This window comes from Lithobates pipiens, unplaced genomic scaffold, assembly GCF_037356315.1.
Source record: "Lithobates pipiens isolate NorthernLeopardFrog02 unplaced genomic scaffold, aLitPip1_a1.2 Scaffold_13, whole genome shotgun sequence".
Classification (NCBI taxonomy): domain Eukaryota; kingdom Metazoa; phylum Chordata; class Amphibia; order Anura; family Ranidae; genus Lithobates; species Lithobates pipiens.
In genome coordinates, this window is record NW_027507718.1 from 301,504,305 (window position 1) to 301,519,746 (window position 15,442).

The window sequence follows — 15,442 nt, forward strand, 5'->3', positions numbered from 1 at the left end:
GTCACCAGTATGGCTCTGTGATTAGTTTTTTGGAAGATTTCTCTTGCAAATTTCTTTTAGTTTTATTGCATTTCTTCATCCTAGAAGAGTTGTAGGAGGAAGCAGATGACAAAGATGAAGCATCTGAAAAATAAGAATCCACATTTTTAGATCGTATAGAACAATTTGGCTGAAAGTTCTTTTTGACCCGAAGTATAGGACTCCAATAATAAGCTTTGCCCTCCTGAAAGGCTAGCTTATCCCAGCATGCACTCTGCATATGCTCAGCTAGACAAAGAGCTAGCTGAGCACCTGGATAACTTTAATTGACAGATTTTGATCAAAAAGGATAAAAAAATGCAGAAGGAGAAGCTAGCCTTTCACTTGTACTCAACAGCGGAGGACGTGTGACATTGTGCCATCGTACTGTGCTGCGCCATGTGATCACGTCACATTTCTATGCCCGCTGGTTGTTATAGCACCCCTTTTATACAAATTATAGTTCACTTCCTAGCCAACGATTTAGCATGTGATCTGGCACTCATTCTGGCACCATTTGATGATGTCAGAGCGAGGCGCCGTTCAGAGTGTGCTAATCTACATACGAGGCAGACCTGGAGTGTCTGGTCTGGGTAGTGCAGACAATATGGGGTCAGGTAATTATGACCCAGGTGTCTGCAATTATTCATTACCTTTCACCACACATATACAGAGCTTAGTCCCTCCAGTTAGCCCCTCTTCCACCTGGCAGACACAAACAGCCACACTATTCCATCACAGCCATAAGGTACAAAATATCTAGCTAACAATCTTACCCTGTGGCTACTTTCTAGATCAGTAAGGCCCATACAGCTAGCAGGTTGATTTGTATAACCATTTCAAACCTATGATGATCTGGACGGTTGGATCCAAGACCCAGACTCCACCCCCCATCAATCAGTTTAGGGGGAAGAAGTATTATATTTCTCCTCTAAATTCACGGTCAGTATGTGTTTGTGGTTGTTGGATCTCTAGCTTCTGTTCATTTATTGTTTATGAACATTACTTTGTGTACACATTGTTCGGGCTATTCTATCCAAACTAATTGGTTGGTCTATTTATTTATAGAGATATCCCATAAACTGTGTAGTGGGACTAGTTCATCCTATGTGGATCATTGGCTGTCGTCATCTCCCTGGTCTGATGTCTGTGTGCTGCTCTGAAGGACATAGCTCTCTCTTCATTTTTGAGCTATGCTTTCTTTCTGTACGGGTGGAACATTAACATTTGTGCTCAGCTGTGTTTTTATTGCTTTAGCTTTAAAATGTATGTATGTGTTTTTATGCATATTGTGCATCCATATATACCTCTGATGATATGTATTCTGTTATCATAGATATGAGCTACAGATTTGGAACCCACAAGCCCTTTGTCCCTGAAGAATATCTACATTTAGTTTTTTTCGAAACGCGCTGGCTGTTGTCTGTCTGTCCATCAAGTTCTGGGCTTTCTCTGCAGCTGTTTCCATTTCTGTTCCCAATATATGTGTTTGTTGCTTTTATTCCCGTTTTTATATTGTAAATGGCATCAATGTGCAATACATGTATATACTTTTTCTATAAAACTGTTTGTGGCCCGACCCGAGGAACCTATCTTTTACTCTATATATCAGGAATGTGGTCCACAACCAGTTCAGTCAAGAAGTTGCGGCAAAGGTCTTCTTATATTGAAGTTAAAAAAAAATGCTATTTCCTGTTCTGGGCAAAGGTCTTTCACTGATTTAAAACAGAAAATACTACATTTGGTCATTAGAGGGTGCTAAGAATTATAGGAATTTCCGACGATGCTTGATGCTACCTAGTGGCCAAATGCAATACCTTCAATTTTAACAGCAAAAGAACTAGCTTCATATCATTTGCCTTTTTGCTCTTTTTACACAGAATGAATGTAGATTCACTTTCACTAAGCTAATTAGTATACTTTTTTTTTTTTTTTTACACCCATTGTTGTTGCCAGTCATGATCAGGTGCTCATTACAAGTTTTAGAAATAGGGAAAAAGAAAATGCTATTTCCTGTTCTGGGCAAAAGTCTTTCAGTCATTTAAAACAGAAAATGCTACATTTGGTCATTAGATGGTGCTAAGAATTATAGGAATTTCCAATGATGCTTGATGCCACCTAGTGGCCAAATGCAATATTTTCAATTTTAACAGCACAGAAACTAGCTTTATAACATTTGTTTTTTTGCTCTATTTGCACAGAATTAATGTGGATGCACTTTCACTAAGCTAATTAGTATACTTTTTTTTTATACACCCATTGTTGTTGCCAGTCTTGATCAGGTGCTCATTACAAGTTTTAGAAATATGGAAGAGATCATTAACTAGAGGGTTTTTTGTGCGTAAGCCAGGAGGTAAACTTACTGTTGTGTGACTAAAATGTGACCCTTAGGAGAGCCACTAAAGACTTTGTTTAGAGTACGCCCTCTATGCTCTCCTTTCATAATGTTTATCTTTGCTCATTTTCCTTTGTTACTTTCTTCTAAACTTTGCAAGGTAGCTGCTTCTTCAATTTAGCATATTACTGGATTGTCAGAGAACTAACCATAATGTTTACTGTCCAGAATTCAGAAGCAGTTTTTATAAATGGAGAAAGCCACAAGCTTACCCTTGGTCAGCGACTTGTAAATCACCTACTTGGCCTGAACCACAAACGTCAACGTTACTCAGTCCCTGCAGATTATCTCTCTGGTTCAGAAATATCTGACTCTGGTCCTGTCAGTACACACACAAGCGCAAGCAGGTCTCGCTCATGGGCAAATGTATGTAAAAAAAAATAAAGTACAATAAAAATGATCTTCCAATCAACCCACATCATTTAATTGGGTGAATTGTAAAAGGAATGAAATCTGTACTAAATCTATGATTATTGCATGCCTAACTCACAGGGAGATTGGTTGCAGTTGATGGAGTTAATATAGCCTCGTGTTATGAAATATTGGTATGTAACAAATTATATTTTCCTAGGATACTGTTGACCATAGACGAACTGGGCAGCTTGGAAGCCAGAGTGTTGATCCAAGAGGAAGGAAATTCGTGAAACGCTTGGTTGATATACGAGAACTCAATGAACAAGCCAAAGTTATTGATGATCTTAAGTAAGCAACTTTTACAGGAATAGAGTTTTGGTAGATCTGAAAAATATATCAAATGTGTTCATGCAAAAGCAGATTCCTGAAGTTCTTTAGTTATTCCCTAGCTATTGCTGTGACTGTTGCACATGTGTATTATGTCCTATGGTATGCACAGGAACTGGGTAGTAAGCACAATAAGTCAAAGGTTACAGCTTGGAGAACATGCGCTCACATAGCATGTTAAAGTAGAAGTTCAGGCTAAAACAAAATTCTCAAAATCTACTTGCACAATCTAAGATTAGCCTATCTAACCCTGTAAAGAAGCAATCACTATACATACCCTTTCTGAAGCCGCTCCGGTCCAGCCCGGTCCCACACTGAGCTATCAGCGGTGGCTTCTCTAAGTAGATGGATGCAGAAGAGGCAGCTGACAACGGAAGCCCCATAGTAACTCTATGGGTGATGTCCCTTCCCAGGCATTTCCCAACTGTTGTCGGCTGTCTCCTGCACAGAGCTTCCGCTGCTGGAGACTGGAGTGGTTTCAGAAAAGGTACGTGTAGCGATTTTTGCTTTGCAGGGTTAGATCGGTATGTCTTAGTTGTTGATGCAAGTAGATTTAGAGATTTTAATTTTAGGGTGAGCTTCCACTTTAAGGCCTCTAGCTTGTATGCTGTTGTATGTATTTTCTCATATTTACATGGGACTCCTGCCACTGCTCTAGTGTGTTCGCACAATCCAGAAACTTAGCAACAAATGAATGGTCTTTTGTGCAATTGTTTTTTCTCTGTTGGTTGAACTAGATGAACTTGTCTTTTTTTCCAAACAGAATAACTAATTTGACCCCAGATTGTGAAGTGTTCTTGCTTGTACCATGGAGCTGCTATTGAAACATCAGATCATATAAGCTCCATATGGCCAAACACTGATCCAACGTTGAAAGTGTAAAATAGTATGTCAGTGCTATACGATAATTGCAAATAATTGCGCATAATTTGGTGTTGTAATGCTCTTAGATGAAAAACAATGCACACCTGTATATATTCTGCGATCCTTATTCTTTTTTAATATCTACCATCCAACCCCACTCAGATGATATGCAGCACTTTATATTAATTTTCTTGTTTAGAAGTGATTTTAAGATTTCTGGCAAGCTTGAGTTGCAGTGTGTGTAAAGCAACGTGAGTTATGCAAAACGTTTTGTCAGAACAATATGAAAGAGCATTTTAGACATAATAGCTTAATATTATATTGAAATAATGCATTATATGTTGACATTAAAACTAATTATGCATGCTATTTTTTTGTAAGAAAACTTGGGGCAAGCGAGGGAACCATAAACCAGGAAATTCAGCGCTATCAACATTTGGAGTCAGTGGCAGTAAATGACATCCGTAGAGATGTTCGAAAGAAGCTGCGCAGATCTAGCATGAGGGTAGGTTGCTAAAAAGCATTTTCATGTATATAATAAGATATTGTTCAGTTGTAAATAAGATTTTTACTTGTAATTGTCTCCTCACTAGGCAGCCTCGTTGAAAGATAAATGGGGTCTTGGATATAAACCAAGCTACAATCGTTCCAAGAGTATTACTGCTTCTGGAAGACCACCTCTGAAACGAACAGAAAGAGCCAGGTACATGATGCTTTATACTCACAAGGATTTAACATATTAATTAAATGTCTCTGTGTTAAAAAATTATGTGCACAGTAGCAGAAGAAATAGTGTATAGTAGTATATACAATTTTGGACAACTCACTTGGTTGCCATTTTTCTTTTTTTGATATGCATCAAAGGAAAAAGTGAGTCTTTATCTGCTCAAGTTTAAAAAAAAATTACCAAATTATCTATTTTGAGATATATCCTGTTCTTTTGTACACTTTCTTCTACACCTACCATAGGGATTATATTAAAGTACCATAGTGCTTCTCTTATATTATTTGATGCGTGCCTATATTAAAGCCTTTATGCACAGCAGTTTATCATCTTATTGACATTAATGAATGTGTACATACTAGTGCAACAACTTGTTGTACTTGCCTGTGTCGGATTAGATCATGCAAAATAGGAAAATCAGCAGTGTTCTGTATTCTTTGTAGTTTTTATGCAGTGGTGTAGACCAGTGGCCTCTAAACTGCAGCCCGGGGGCCGGATGTGGCCCTTTTCTTGTTTTTATCTGGCCCTTGGGGCACTATTCCACCAATGAACATCAACATTGCATCACCATTCTCCCTACTGACACCACCATTGGTTTCCTATTTTTCCCATTGATACCAACAATGGGGCACTATTCCTCCCATTAAAACCATAATTGGGGCATGGATGCATAGGGCATTTTCTACTCCCACTGGCCGCAATCTGGTCCCCTTTAAAGTGGATGTAAACCAGGGTTAATTTTGTCGACTAAAACAACTGAAACATTTTAGTCGACTAAATTAATACTATTTTAGTCCAGTAAAATACGACTAAAACAACTGAGATTACTAAAATACAACTAAAATGCCATTTTAGTCAAAATACTAAAATGGGACTAAAACTAAAATGCCGTTTTAGACAAAAATTTAACTAAATTTAGATTTGTCGTAAAAATTAACACTGGTCTGTAGTGCATGTTCATACCTCAATACCATAAATAATAGCATATTAAATTTTTCACTCCAGCAGTATATGAGTTTGGAAATTGTGGAAAAATGTTAACTAATGCATAACAATTTAATTACACCCATTCGATTTTAGATGACTAAAATTAGTTTTAGTCGACTAAAATACACTGGAGATTTAATCGACTAAACTCGACTAAAACAGAAGACTGATAACTTTTGACAAATTCTCCAACACATGAGATAAAAGCAGGCTGCATTTTGTGTTTGGGGGAGCTATAAATAGATTAGCAGACAGCTTACCCTGTCACAAAACACCTCTGAGAGTCTTTGCCTATGTGGAAAGGGGATGTGTGCCTTTCCTCCAATCAGCTGTCTTAGCTGTATGCCCAGATTTCACACTCCATGTTAAACAGAAAGAGAAAATCTCCTTACAAGATCTGAACTTTCTAAATATAAATTTGAGGACAGCGGATATACATGTAATACTAATGTAGGGAGATTTGTTGTATCTCTGTGCATCATCTGAGGCTGCTCACTTCTCTGGTTATATGTGAGGGTTTACATCCACTTTAAGTCTGAAGGACAGTACATTTTTTTAGAAAGTTTAGGGGTCGGCACAGTGGTGTAGTGGGTAGCACTCTCACCTGGCAGTAAGAAGGGCCGCTGGTTTGAATCTCAACCACAACACTACCTGCCTGGAGTTTGCATGTTCTCCCTGTGCCTGCGTGGGTTTCCTCCGGGTACTCCGGTTTCCTCCCACACTCCAAAGACATGCTGGTATGTTAATTGGCTTCTGTCCAAAATTGGCCTTTGAATGTGAGTTGGGGACCTTGGATTGTGGTCTCCTTGAGGGTAGGGAGCAATGTATGTGTGGAGTGCTGCATAAATTGATGGCACTATATGGGTACCTTAAATAAATAATGATCTAATAGATGAGCATCTTAATGAGACACAATGTACAGGGATAGGGACAATTGTAGACAGTCACTCGGGTTGAACTGGATGGACTGGTGTCTTTATTGAACCTTACTATGTTTGGAGACCCTTGCTGTAAAAGTAACTACAATCATTTGCTTCTTGTGGAAGCAAGATTTTTGAAGCACAACCAGTAATAGGCACTATGGAACTTTTGCCCAACTAACACGTAGATATCAACTTGTAATAGACAATAGGAATCAGTGCCTCACAAGTACATGCTGATAACCTTTTGCTTCTACATAGTATGTTTGACATGTTGTGTATAGAACCCCAAACTAAACGTATAAATTGATGTGTATCCCTTCTGGTGATTTTTGTTCAGCCTGTTACTTTCTTTACACTGCAGTACTTTTAACTGTCCTTATATCAGGCAACATAAATAATATCTATTTGCTTTCTTGCTTAGTTCTAGAGTAGAGGGTGAAGAGCTTCCTGAAATTCGTATTGAAACTGCATCTCCTGCAGGTCCAAGAGTGACATTCAACATTCAGGATAGTGTAAGTATAATGGTCAAACTCGAATGGCCCATCTCACCAGAATCTGAGCTTGTGCTTCTACTTGTTGGGTGGTTACAGATCAAAGTTATTAGGTATTTTCTTATACTTTACATATTACTCATAGAAAATTACACCCTCCCTCCCACAGTCCTTTTTCGACAATGGTGAAGTCCTGTTATCCTCCTCCCACCATCTTTTCAATACTAAAGTCTAACCTTTCAAAAGCTGTAAAGGTTATATAGTGCTACTGTTTACAGATAGAAGGGGTACAGTCTTAAGTTGGTCTGCAGGAGATGAGATCACTTGCTTGTGAAAAAACAGGTATTTGGAGGGGGTGGGTTCCCCTCCATGTTAGTACATGGAAGATTCCGAATCCCCTGAAAATCATTATAATGTTATCCCATTTACAGTACCCGTATTTAGATAAAAAGCATGCCCATTACAAAACCAAGTTTTTGTGTAAAAACATTTATGCTCTGGCAAGTTATTTAATTTTAGTTTATTTTTATTTACAAAGTTGATGTTCTAGGGTGACATCTTAGACTCTTTCATTTGTTTTTGTTTTTTTGCTGTTTTATTTATGAATTTTAGTCACCTTACTGGATAAATTTACCTTGCTATGTGTCCTCAGTCTTTAAGATACATTTATGATTTCATGCCCTAATGTAAGCTTTATCTTTGTATCACATCCGTTGGTTTATGAGTGTTCTCTAAAATCAAGTGTTTTTATTTTTTTTTCCTTTTCAATAAATGAAGTTAAATAAAACAGTTTTAGGGATAAATCGTCAATCTCGCAGTTCTTTGGAGGAAGGGTATTTCAAGGTATTTGTAAATGAAAAACTCTCAATTTCACACTAACTTCATGCAAATGTTAATTACTTTTACTCTTTACCACCTGAAATGTAAGCAAAATGTGCATCAATTAGTTTTATTTAATGCTGGTGCTAAAACAAATGCTAAGTAACATTGTTTTATGAATTCCTTTAATATTAGCGGGCAAATGCATCTGTCTGTAAGAACCACTAAAATCCCCATGGACATATATAGGTTATAAATAAAAGTGACAGTAAAAGTTTTTTTCTTTTGTTTTGCTTTTTTTTTAAATAATAAACATGTCATACTTGCCTGCTCTGTGCAGTGGTTCTGCATAGAGCAGCACTGATCCTAAATTCTTCTCGGGTCCGCCACCGGCACTCCTGGCTCCTCGCCTCTGGTCAGTGCCCCCAATAGCAAGCTACTTGCTATGGGACATTGGTGTGTGTTCCCTCTCTCCTCATTGGCTCCCACGGCTGTCTCAGCCAATAAGGAAAGAGAGACCTGGGACAAACGAGGCTCCTGTGCACATCGCTGGATCGATAGAGGGCTCAGGTGAGTATTGGGGGAGCAGCACACAGAAGGTTTTTTACCATCATGCAAAGAATGCATGAAGGTAAAAAAACTTCAGCCTTTACAATCACTTGAAGTTACTTTATAGACCTGCTCCCAGTTAGTCCAAACAGCAAATATACTACATATAAATGTGGGGGGAAAAAGGCAATGTAAGGCAAAGGGATTTAGAGATTAAAGTTAAAGAAAACCTGTGGTAGCTGTGACCAAATAGTGCAAACCGGGCAACAGAATATTTACCAGTCTGAAGGCCTTCTGCAGCTGATCATTTCCCCATTACTGACTTCTATTTCTTGTTCTACATTGTGTCTTTGTGTGGAGGAAGCCATCTTGGTAGAAGAGGGGCTTTGCTTCCTCAAATCAGAACTTTCCACGGATTGGTGGGGGAAAATTCAAGAAGATCTTTAGGTTTAGGTTCTCTAGTACAACTTGCTCTCTAGCAAGGAGAACAGTTCAGCAGCACAATAGTGAAATCGCCTAATCTCATGAGCAGTCAGAGGCAGCAGTACCTTAGGCCTCATGTACACTGCTGCTGGTAAATAGACGTTTAGGCGCAGTTGGGCATTTTTTTCAGCTACCCCTGAACTCTCCTCTGTTATCTTATCAGTACATGTGCACAGGGTCGTTTATAGTAGTTTCTAGGCAGTTGAGTTTAGAAGCATTTTTTTGGAACGCAAGAAAATGCATTCAGGACCGATGTACGGAGGCATTGAAACTCCAGATGTCTGTAACAGCTTGCAAACGCTGCTAAATGCAGTAACTCGCGTTTAGCAGCGTTTCGTTTACAGACATTTTCAATAAAAAAAAAAATCTATGTGTGTATGTATATATATATATATATGTAGTTTTTTGTTTTGTTTTTTCAGTTTAGTTTTAGGCAACAGTTCCCAAAACGCGTATTGTGAACTGGTGGCAGTGCGGAGAAGGGCAACTAAATTGATGAGGCATGTAGGACCTCAGCTGTGAGGGAAGATTAGCTGAACTGAATTTATTCTCTCTTGAGAAGCTGCATTCTACATGGTGATATAGTCACCATATCAAAACTTGTCCATATAATGAGCTTGGTTTTAAAGTTATTCACTTTAAGGTTATTGCAAACAACAGGAGGGCCCTCTTTGTGACTGGAAGACAAGAGATTTAACTTCAGCATACGGGAAGGTTTTTCCCCAGTAAGAGCTTTAAAAATATTGCACAGTCTCTCTCAGTAACTAGTTCTAGCAAGCTCAAGTAATAACACTAGAGATTGCTGATCAAGGGAATGTCCAGTTGCCTTAGCAGATCAGGAAAGGATTTTTTCCCTTGGTGGAACAAATTAACCACTTGCCGACCGCCACACGACGATATACGTCGACAGAATGGCACGGGCAGGCATATGGGCGTACCTGTACGTCCCTGCCTTTCCGCGGGTGGGGGGCCCAATCGGGCCCCCCCCCCAGTGCCTGCGGCGGTCGGTATTCGTTCGGGAGCGATCCGGGATGAGGGGGCGGCCAATCATTCATGGCCACCCCCTCGCGATCGCTCCCGACGAATGGAAATGCTCCGTGACATCACTTCCTCTCCTGTAATGTAAACACAGGCAGAGGAAGTGATGTAATCTCTCCTCCGTGTCGGTATTTTTCGTTCCGGCACAGAGGAGAGAGGATCGGTGAGTTGCACCAACACGACACTACACAGTAGAACATGCCAGGCACACTCACACCCCCCCTTCACCCCCGATTACCCCCCCAATTACCCCTGCCTCCCCAGTCACAGTGACACCAATTGCATTTTTTTTTTTTTTGCATTGGTGTTATTTGTGACTGTAATAACTGTTAGGGCAGTTAGGGTTAGCCCCCTTTAGTTCTAATGTACCCCCCTAACCCCCCCAATAAAGGTTTAACCCCGTGATCACCCCCCGTCGCCAGTGTCACTAAGGCTGGGTTCACATTGCAGCGGTTTATGAGAACGGATGTGATTCGCACCGCACTGCAGTGCAAATCACATCCGATCTCTGTGCGATTCGAGTTCAGCCATACAGATAGTATGGGTGAATTCGCGCCGCAAATTCGCACGGGACCCTTTTTTTGGTCCGCAGCAGAATCGGATCGCATGGGTGTTCACACCATGCGATCCGAGTTTGCAGATCGCAATGCGATATGCGAACTGATCTGGGGGTGTCATTAACATTTCACTGACACTCCCAGCAGTTCGCATAGGGCAGTGTGAACTGCCGCCGGGAGGCATGCGATGCGGGAACCCGCCGCGGATTCGTGGCGTTCCTGCATCGCTCCAGTGTGAACCCAGCCTAATAAGCGATCGTTTTTCTGATCGCTTTATTAGTGTCACAGGTGATGCTAGTTAGGCAGGTAGGTATTTAGGTTCGCCGCAGCTTTTTATAGCGCCAGGGACCCCCATATACTACCGCATAAAGCCCCCTGATTGCCCCCTAGTTAACCCTTTCACCAGTGATCACCATATAACTGTTACAGGTGACGCTGGTTGGTTAGTTATTTTTTTATAGTTTCAGGGCACCCGCCATTTATTACCTAGTCTCACTAGTGTACCCCTAAATTTAGGGGTGTCTACTTTCCAAAATGGGGTCATTTGGGGGGGGGGTTTGTGCCATCTTGGCATTTTATGGCCTTCAAAACTGTAACGCCCTTAGAAAGCCTGAAGGTGGTGCTTGGTTTTCGGGGCCCCGTACCCGGCTAGGCTCCCAAAAAGTCCCACATATGTGGTATCCCTGTACTCAGGAGAAGCAGCAGAATTTATTTTGGGGTGTCATTTCACATATGCCCATGGCATGCGTGAGCAATATATCATTTAGTGACAACTTTGTGAAAAAAATAAAAAAAAATAAAAAGTTTGTAATTTTCCCGCAACTTGTGGCAAAATATTAAATATTCCATGGACTCAGTATGCCTCTCAGCAAATAGCTTGGGGTGTCTACTTTCTAAAATGGGGTCATTTGTGGGGGTTTTGTGCCATCTTGGCATTTTTTGGCCTTCAAAACTGTAATAGGTAGTGAGGAGTGAAGTCAAAAATTTACGCCCTTAGAAAGCCTGAAGGCGGTGCTTGGTTTTCGGGGCCCCGTACGCGGCTAGGCTCCCAAAAAGTCCCACATATGTGGTATCCCCGTACTCAGGAGAAGCAGCAGAACTTATTTTGGGGTGTCATTTCACATATGCCCATAGCATGTGTGAGCAATATATCATTTAGTGACAACTTTGTGAAAAGAAAAAAAAATTAATGAAAGTTTGTAATTTTCCCGCAACTTGTGCCAAATATAAAATATTCCATGGACTCAACATGCCTCTCAGCAAATAGCTTGGGGTGTCTACTTTCTAAAATGGGGTCATTTGTGGGGGTTTTGTGCCATATTGCCATTTTATGGCCTTCAAAACTGTGATAGGTAGTGAGGAGGGAAATTACAAATGTATGCCCTTAGAAATCCTGAAGGCGGTGCTTGGCTTTCGGGGCCCCGTACGCGGCTAGGCTTCCAAAAAGTCGACCACATGTGGTATCCCCGTACTCAGGAGAAGCAGTAGAATGTATTTTGGGGTACAATTCCACATATAACCATGGCATGTGTGAGCAATATATCATTTAGTGACAACTTTGCGTAAAAAAAAAAAAAAAAAAAACTTTTTTTTTGTCATTATTCAATCGCTTGAGGCAAAAAAATAAAATATTCAATGGGCTCAACATGCCTCTTATCAATTTCCTTAGGGTATCTACTTTCCAAAATGGGGTCATTTGGGGGGATTTTGTACTGCCCTGCCATTTTAGCACCTCGAGAAATGAGATAGGCAGTCATAAACTAAAAGCTGCGTAAATTCCAGAAAACGTACCTTAGTTTGTAGATGTGACAACTTTTGCGCAAACCAATAAATATACAGTTATTGACTTTTTTTTTACCAAAGACATGTGGCTGAATACATTTTGGCCTAAATGTATGACTAAAATTGAGTTTATTGGATTTTTCTAATAACAAAAAGTAGAAAATATCATTTTTTTTCAAAATTTGCGGTCTTTTTACGTTTATATCGCAAAAAATAAAAATCGCAGAGTCAGTCAAATACCTTTAAAAGAAAGCTCTATTTGTGGGAAAAAAAGGACGCAAATTTTGTTTGGGTACAACATTGCATGACCGCGCAATTACCAGTTAAAGCAGCGCAGTGCCAAATTGTAAAAAGACCTCTGGTCATTGACCAGCAAAATGGTCCGGTCTGAAAGGGGTTAGACCATGCTTTAACCACTTCCAGCCCTGGAAGGTTTTACCCCTTTAAAGACCAGACCATTTTTTGCAATATGGCACTGCGTTACCTTAAGTGACATTTGCACAGCCGTGCGACACTGTACCCAAATAAAATGTTTGTTCTTTTTTTTCCACAAATAGAGCTTTCTTTTGGTGGTATTTGAGTTTTTTTTAAAAGACTGTTAAAGACTGTCAAAAAATCCCAATAAGCTTATATTGATTTGTTTGCGCAAAAGTTATAGCATCTACAAACTATGGGATTTTTTTAATGACATTTTTATGTTTTTATTTTTATTAGTAATGGCGGCAATCAGCCATTTTTAGCGAGACTGCGACATTGCGAGGTGCTTGCTTACTGTGTGGGGGATGGACTCACTATTTGAACAATGAGGTCCGTGTTCCTAACAAGAACACTAGATCTCTCTGTTCATACCTGGCAGGACAGCGACCTGTCTTGTTTACATTGGCAGGCCGCCGCCCTGTCTCTCTGGGGAGCAATCGCGGTTGGCCAGCGGACATCGCGTCCGGCTGACCCACTGATTGGCTCCCCCTGTGGCCAATCAGCATGCACCCCCAACTGGCTATTGACGTACAGGTACACCGTTTCACGAAATAGAGCTGAACTGCCGCTTTATATGTACTACAGCCGGTCAGCAAGTGGTTAAGGGTTTTTTGCCTTTCTCTGGATCAACTGTGGGTATAGGGTTCTTTATATCAAGGTTTGAAATTTGTAGTCATTTTGTTTTCCACTTGGGATGGGAGAAGCCTACTGCTCATTGTCAAAATATAATGCACTGTAGGTTTTTAGAGTGCCTAACCAGATAAGGTTAGTTATACAAGGGCACCACATTTTGTCCATTGATAAAACAACAAATGCATCTCATTGCCGGCAGTAAAAAGACGTTGCTGTACAATTTGCTACATATATTTGCATGAATGGATTCTTTCACTAATAGACCTTTGATTTTCAGGAAATCTTGGTGAATCAGACTACCATCTTTACAACTGCAATGCTTAAATTTTTATTTGCTCTCGGTGGCTGGGTGTCCTCCATACCTGTGTGCTGTTATTGATCACAACATTATTCCATTCCATCTCTTCCATTGCTTACCAGCTCATTTGTGTCTCTTATTATGGAAATTCTTGGGATTTTGCTACTGTTTTACCTATCAGTCTGGCGGTGTTTTTAAATTACCTGCCAATATTTTCCTGGTAATAAGAGCTAAACAATGGCATATAACTCTTGTGTTTTTGTTTTTTTTGTTGTTTTTCTTTTCCCCCGAAACAGTTTCCAGAGGAGGTAGATGGTGATCTGTTGTCAGTTACCATTGATGGTCCATCTCATTATTCACCCATTAGTGATGGTACACATCCCGTGTTCAGTTCCCCAAACACCCCACTAGTGTTTTCACCAGGCATTCCTTTCCAGACTGAAGAAAAGAGAGAAGACACTTCTTCCTCATCCTCTGAGGAGTCTGATAAAGAAGAAGACCATGAAAGGGAGAAGATATATATTTACAGGAAACCTCCGTGAGTATTATTCTATTTTTTTTAATTAGTGATCTAAATGAGCAGTTTTAGGACTCATAGTCACATCTAAAAAAGTAATTTTTTTATATATTTCCCCCATTGGCTACAGATTTCTTGTGTTTTTGCCATTTTGCTTTTTGACAACCATATTTGTTCCTGTTTCACATAACACCTTTCCTGCATATGGAGTTTTGTATGTGAGCACTTTAGCTGATAGACAAATCAGGGACCTGAGAATCCCTTGAAATAGCAAATCACTAAACAGAACGAATGATTATCTTTGTCAGCTGCAGACATCAAAATAAATTGAATCTCTGATTTTGTATTTTCAAGCATAAAATTAATAGGAAGCAACAATTTTGCAAATGGGCAGAGAAGCTCTAAATTATATTTTAATTTTATTGAGAGTTACGCATACAGATATTTGTATATAACCTGTAAGTCAACTAGTGGTTGGGTAACCTTGCAAAACAAAAACCTGTAGGTGCCCATTCACGCCTATTTATTTTAAATCTTGTCAGTACGTGTACATGGGTGAATTCAGAAGATGCAGTGAATACTTGTTCATAATATTTTTTCCAGATCTAATTAACTGGGTCACCGGATGGATCAGTTTGCCATGGTGTTACAAACGATCCTGAGTCGCACGGCTCACCTGGAATGTCCCACTGTGCCTGCTCCATTACAACCTGTACTGCAGGCCATCCCTGCTGCGCCAGTCTCTGTGCAGGCACCCGCCTCGAGTATTACCTCTATAAGAGGTATGTCTGGTTCCGATCCACTTCCCCAGCGATTGTGGGCGGTCCAGTTCAATGCAGAGGGTTTCTCAACTAGTTTGAGATATACTTTGAGATGTTGCCCCAGGCGTTTCCCACAGACAGAAGCAAAGTAGGTTTTGTGATATCTTTGCTTTCTGAGAGAGCCCTGGCTTGGGCAAACCCTCTATGGGAGACACAAAAACCTGTTGTCTTGAGCTACCCTGAGTTTGTGGCTTCGTTTAAAAGGGTATTTGACATTCTCGCATACTCCGCTTCTGCTGCCAAGTGCCTCCTGTCCATCGAACAGAGTATGAGAACTGTTGCCGACTATGCCATTGAATTTTCTTACTCTGGAAGCAGAGGTTGT

The 15,442-nt window shown here is 40.2% G+C and overlaps 1 protein-coding gene across 19 annotated transcripts in view; it reads left to right on the forward strand.

Annotated features, from left to right (window-relative positions):
- Nucleotides 1–15,442, forward strand: part of BLTP1 (bridge-like lipid transfer protein family member 1) — a 454,074-nt gene that overhangs the window by 381,173 nt on the left and 57,459 nt on the right. For 7 of the 19 annotated variants that reach the window (XM_077476843.1, XM_077476844.1, XM_077476848.1 and 4 more), the window contains 7 exons: nt 2,582–2,779; nt 2,985–3,115; nt 4,400–4,523; nt 4,612–4,721; nt 7,074–7,164; nt 7,921–7,986; nt 14,076–14,317. In XM_077476843.1, coding sequence (XP_077332969.1) covers nt 2,582–2,779; nt 2,985–3,115; nt 4,400–4,523; nt 4,612–4,721; nt 7,074–7,164; nt 7,921–7,986; nt 14,076–14,317 — 962 coding nt within the window. The remainder of the gene's footprint in view (nt 1–2,581; nt 2,780–2,984; nt 3,116–4,399; nt 4,524–4,611; nt 4,722–7,073; nt 7,165–7,920; nt 7,987–14,075; nt 14,318–15,442) is intronic. The other 12 variants (XM_077476856.1, XM_077476860.1, XM_077476861.1 and 9 more) reach the window with 6 other exon arrangements.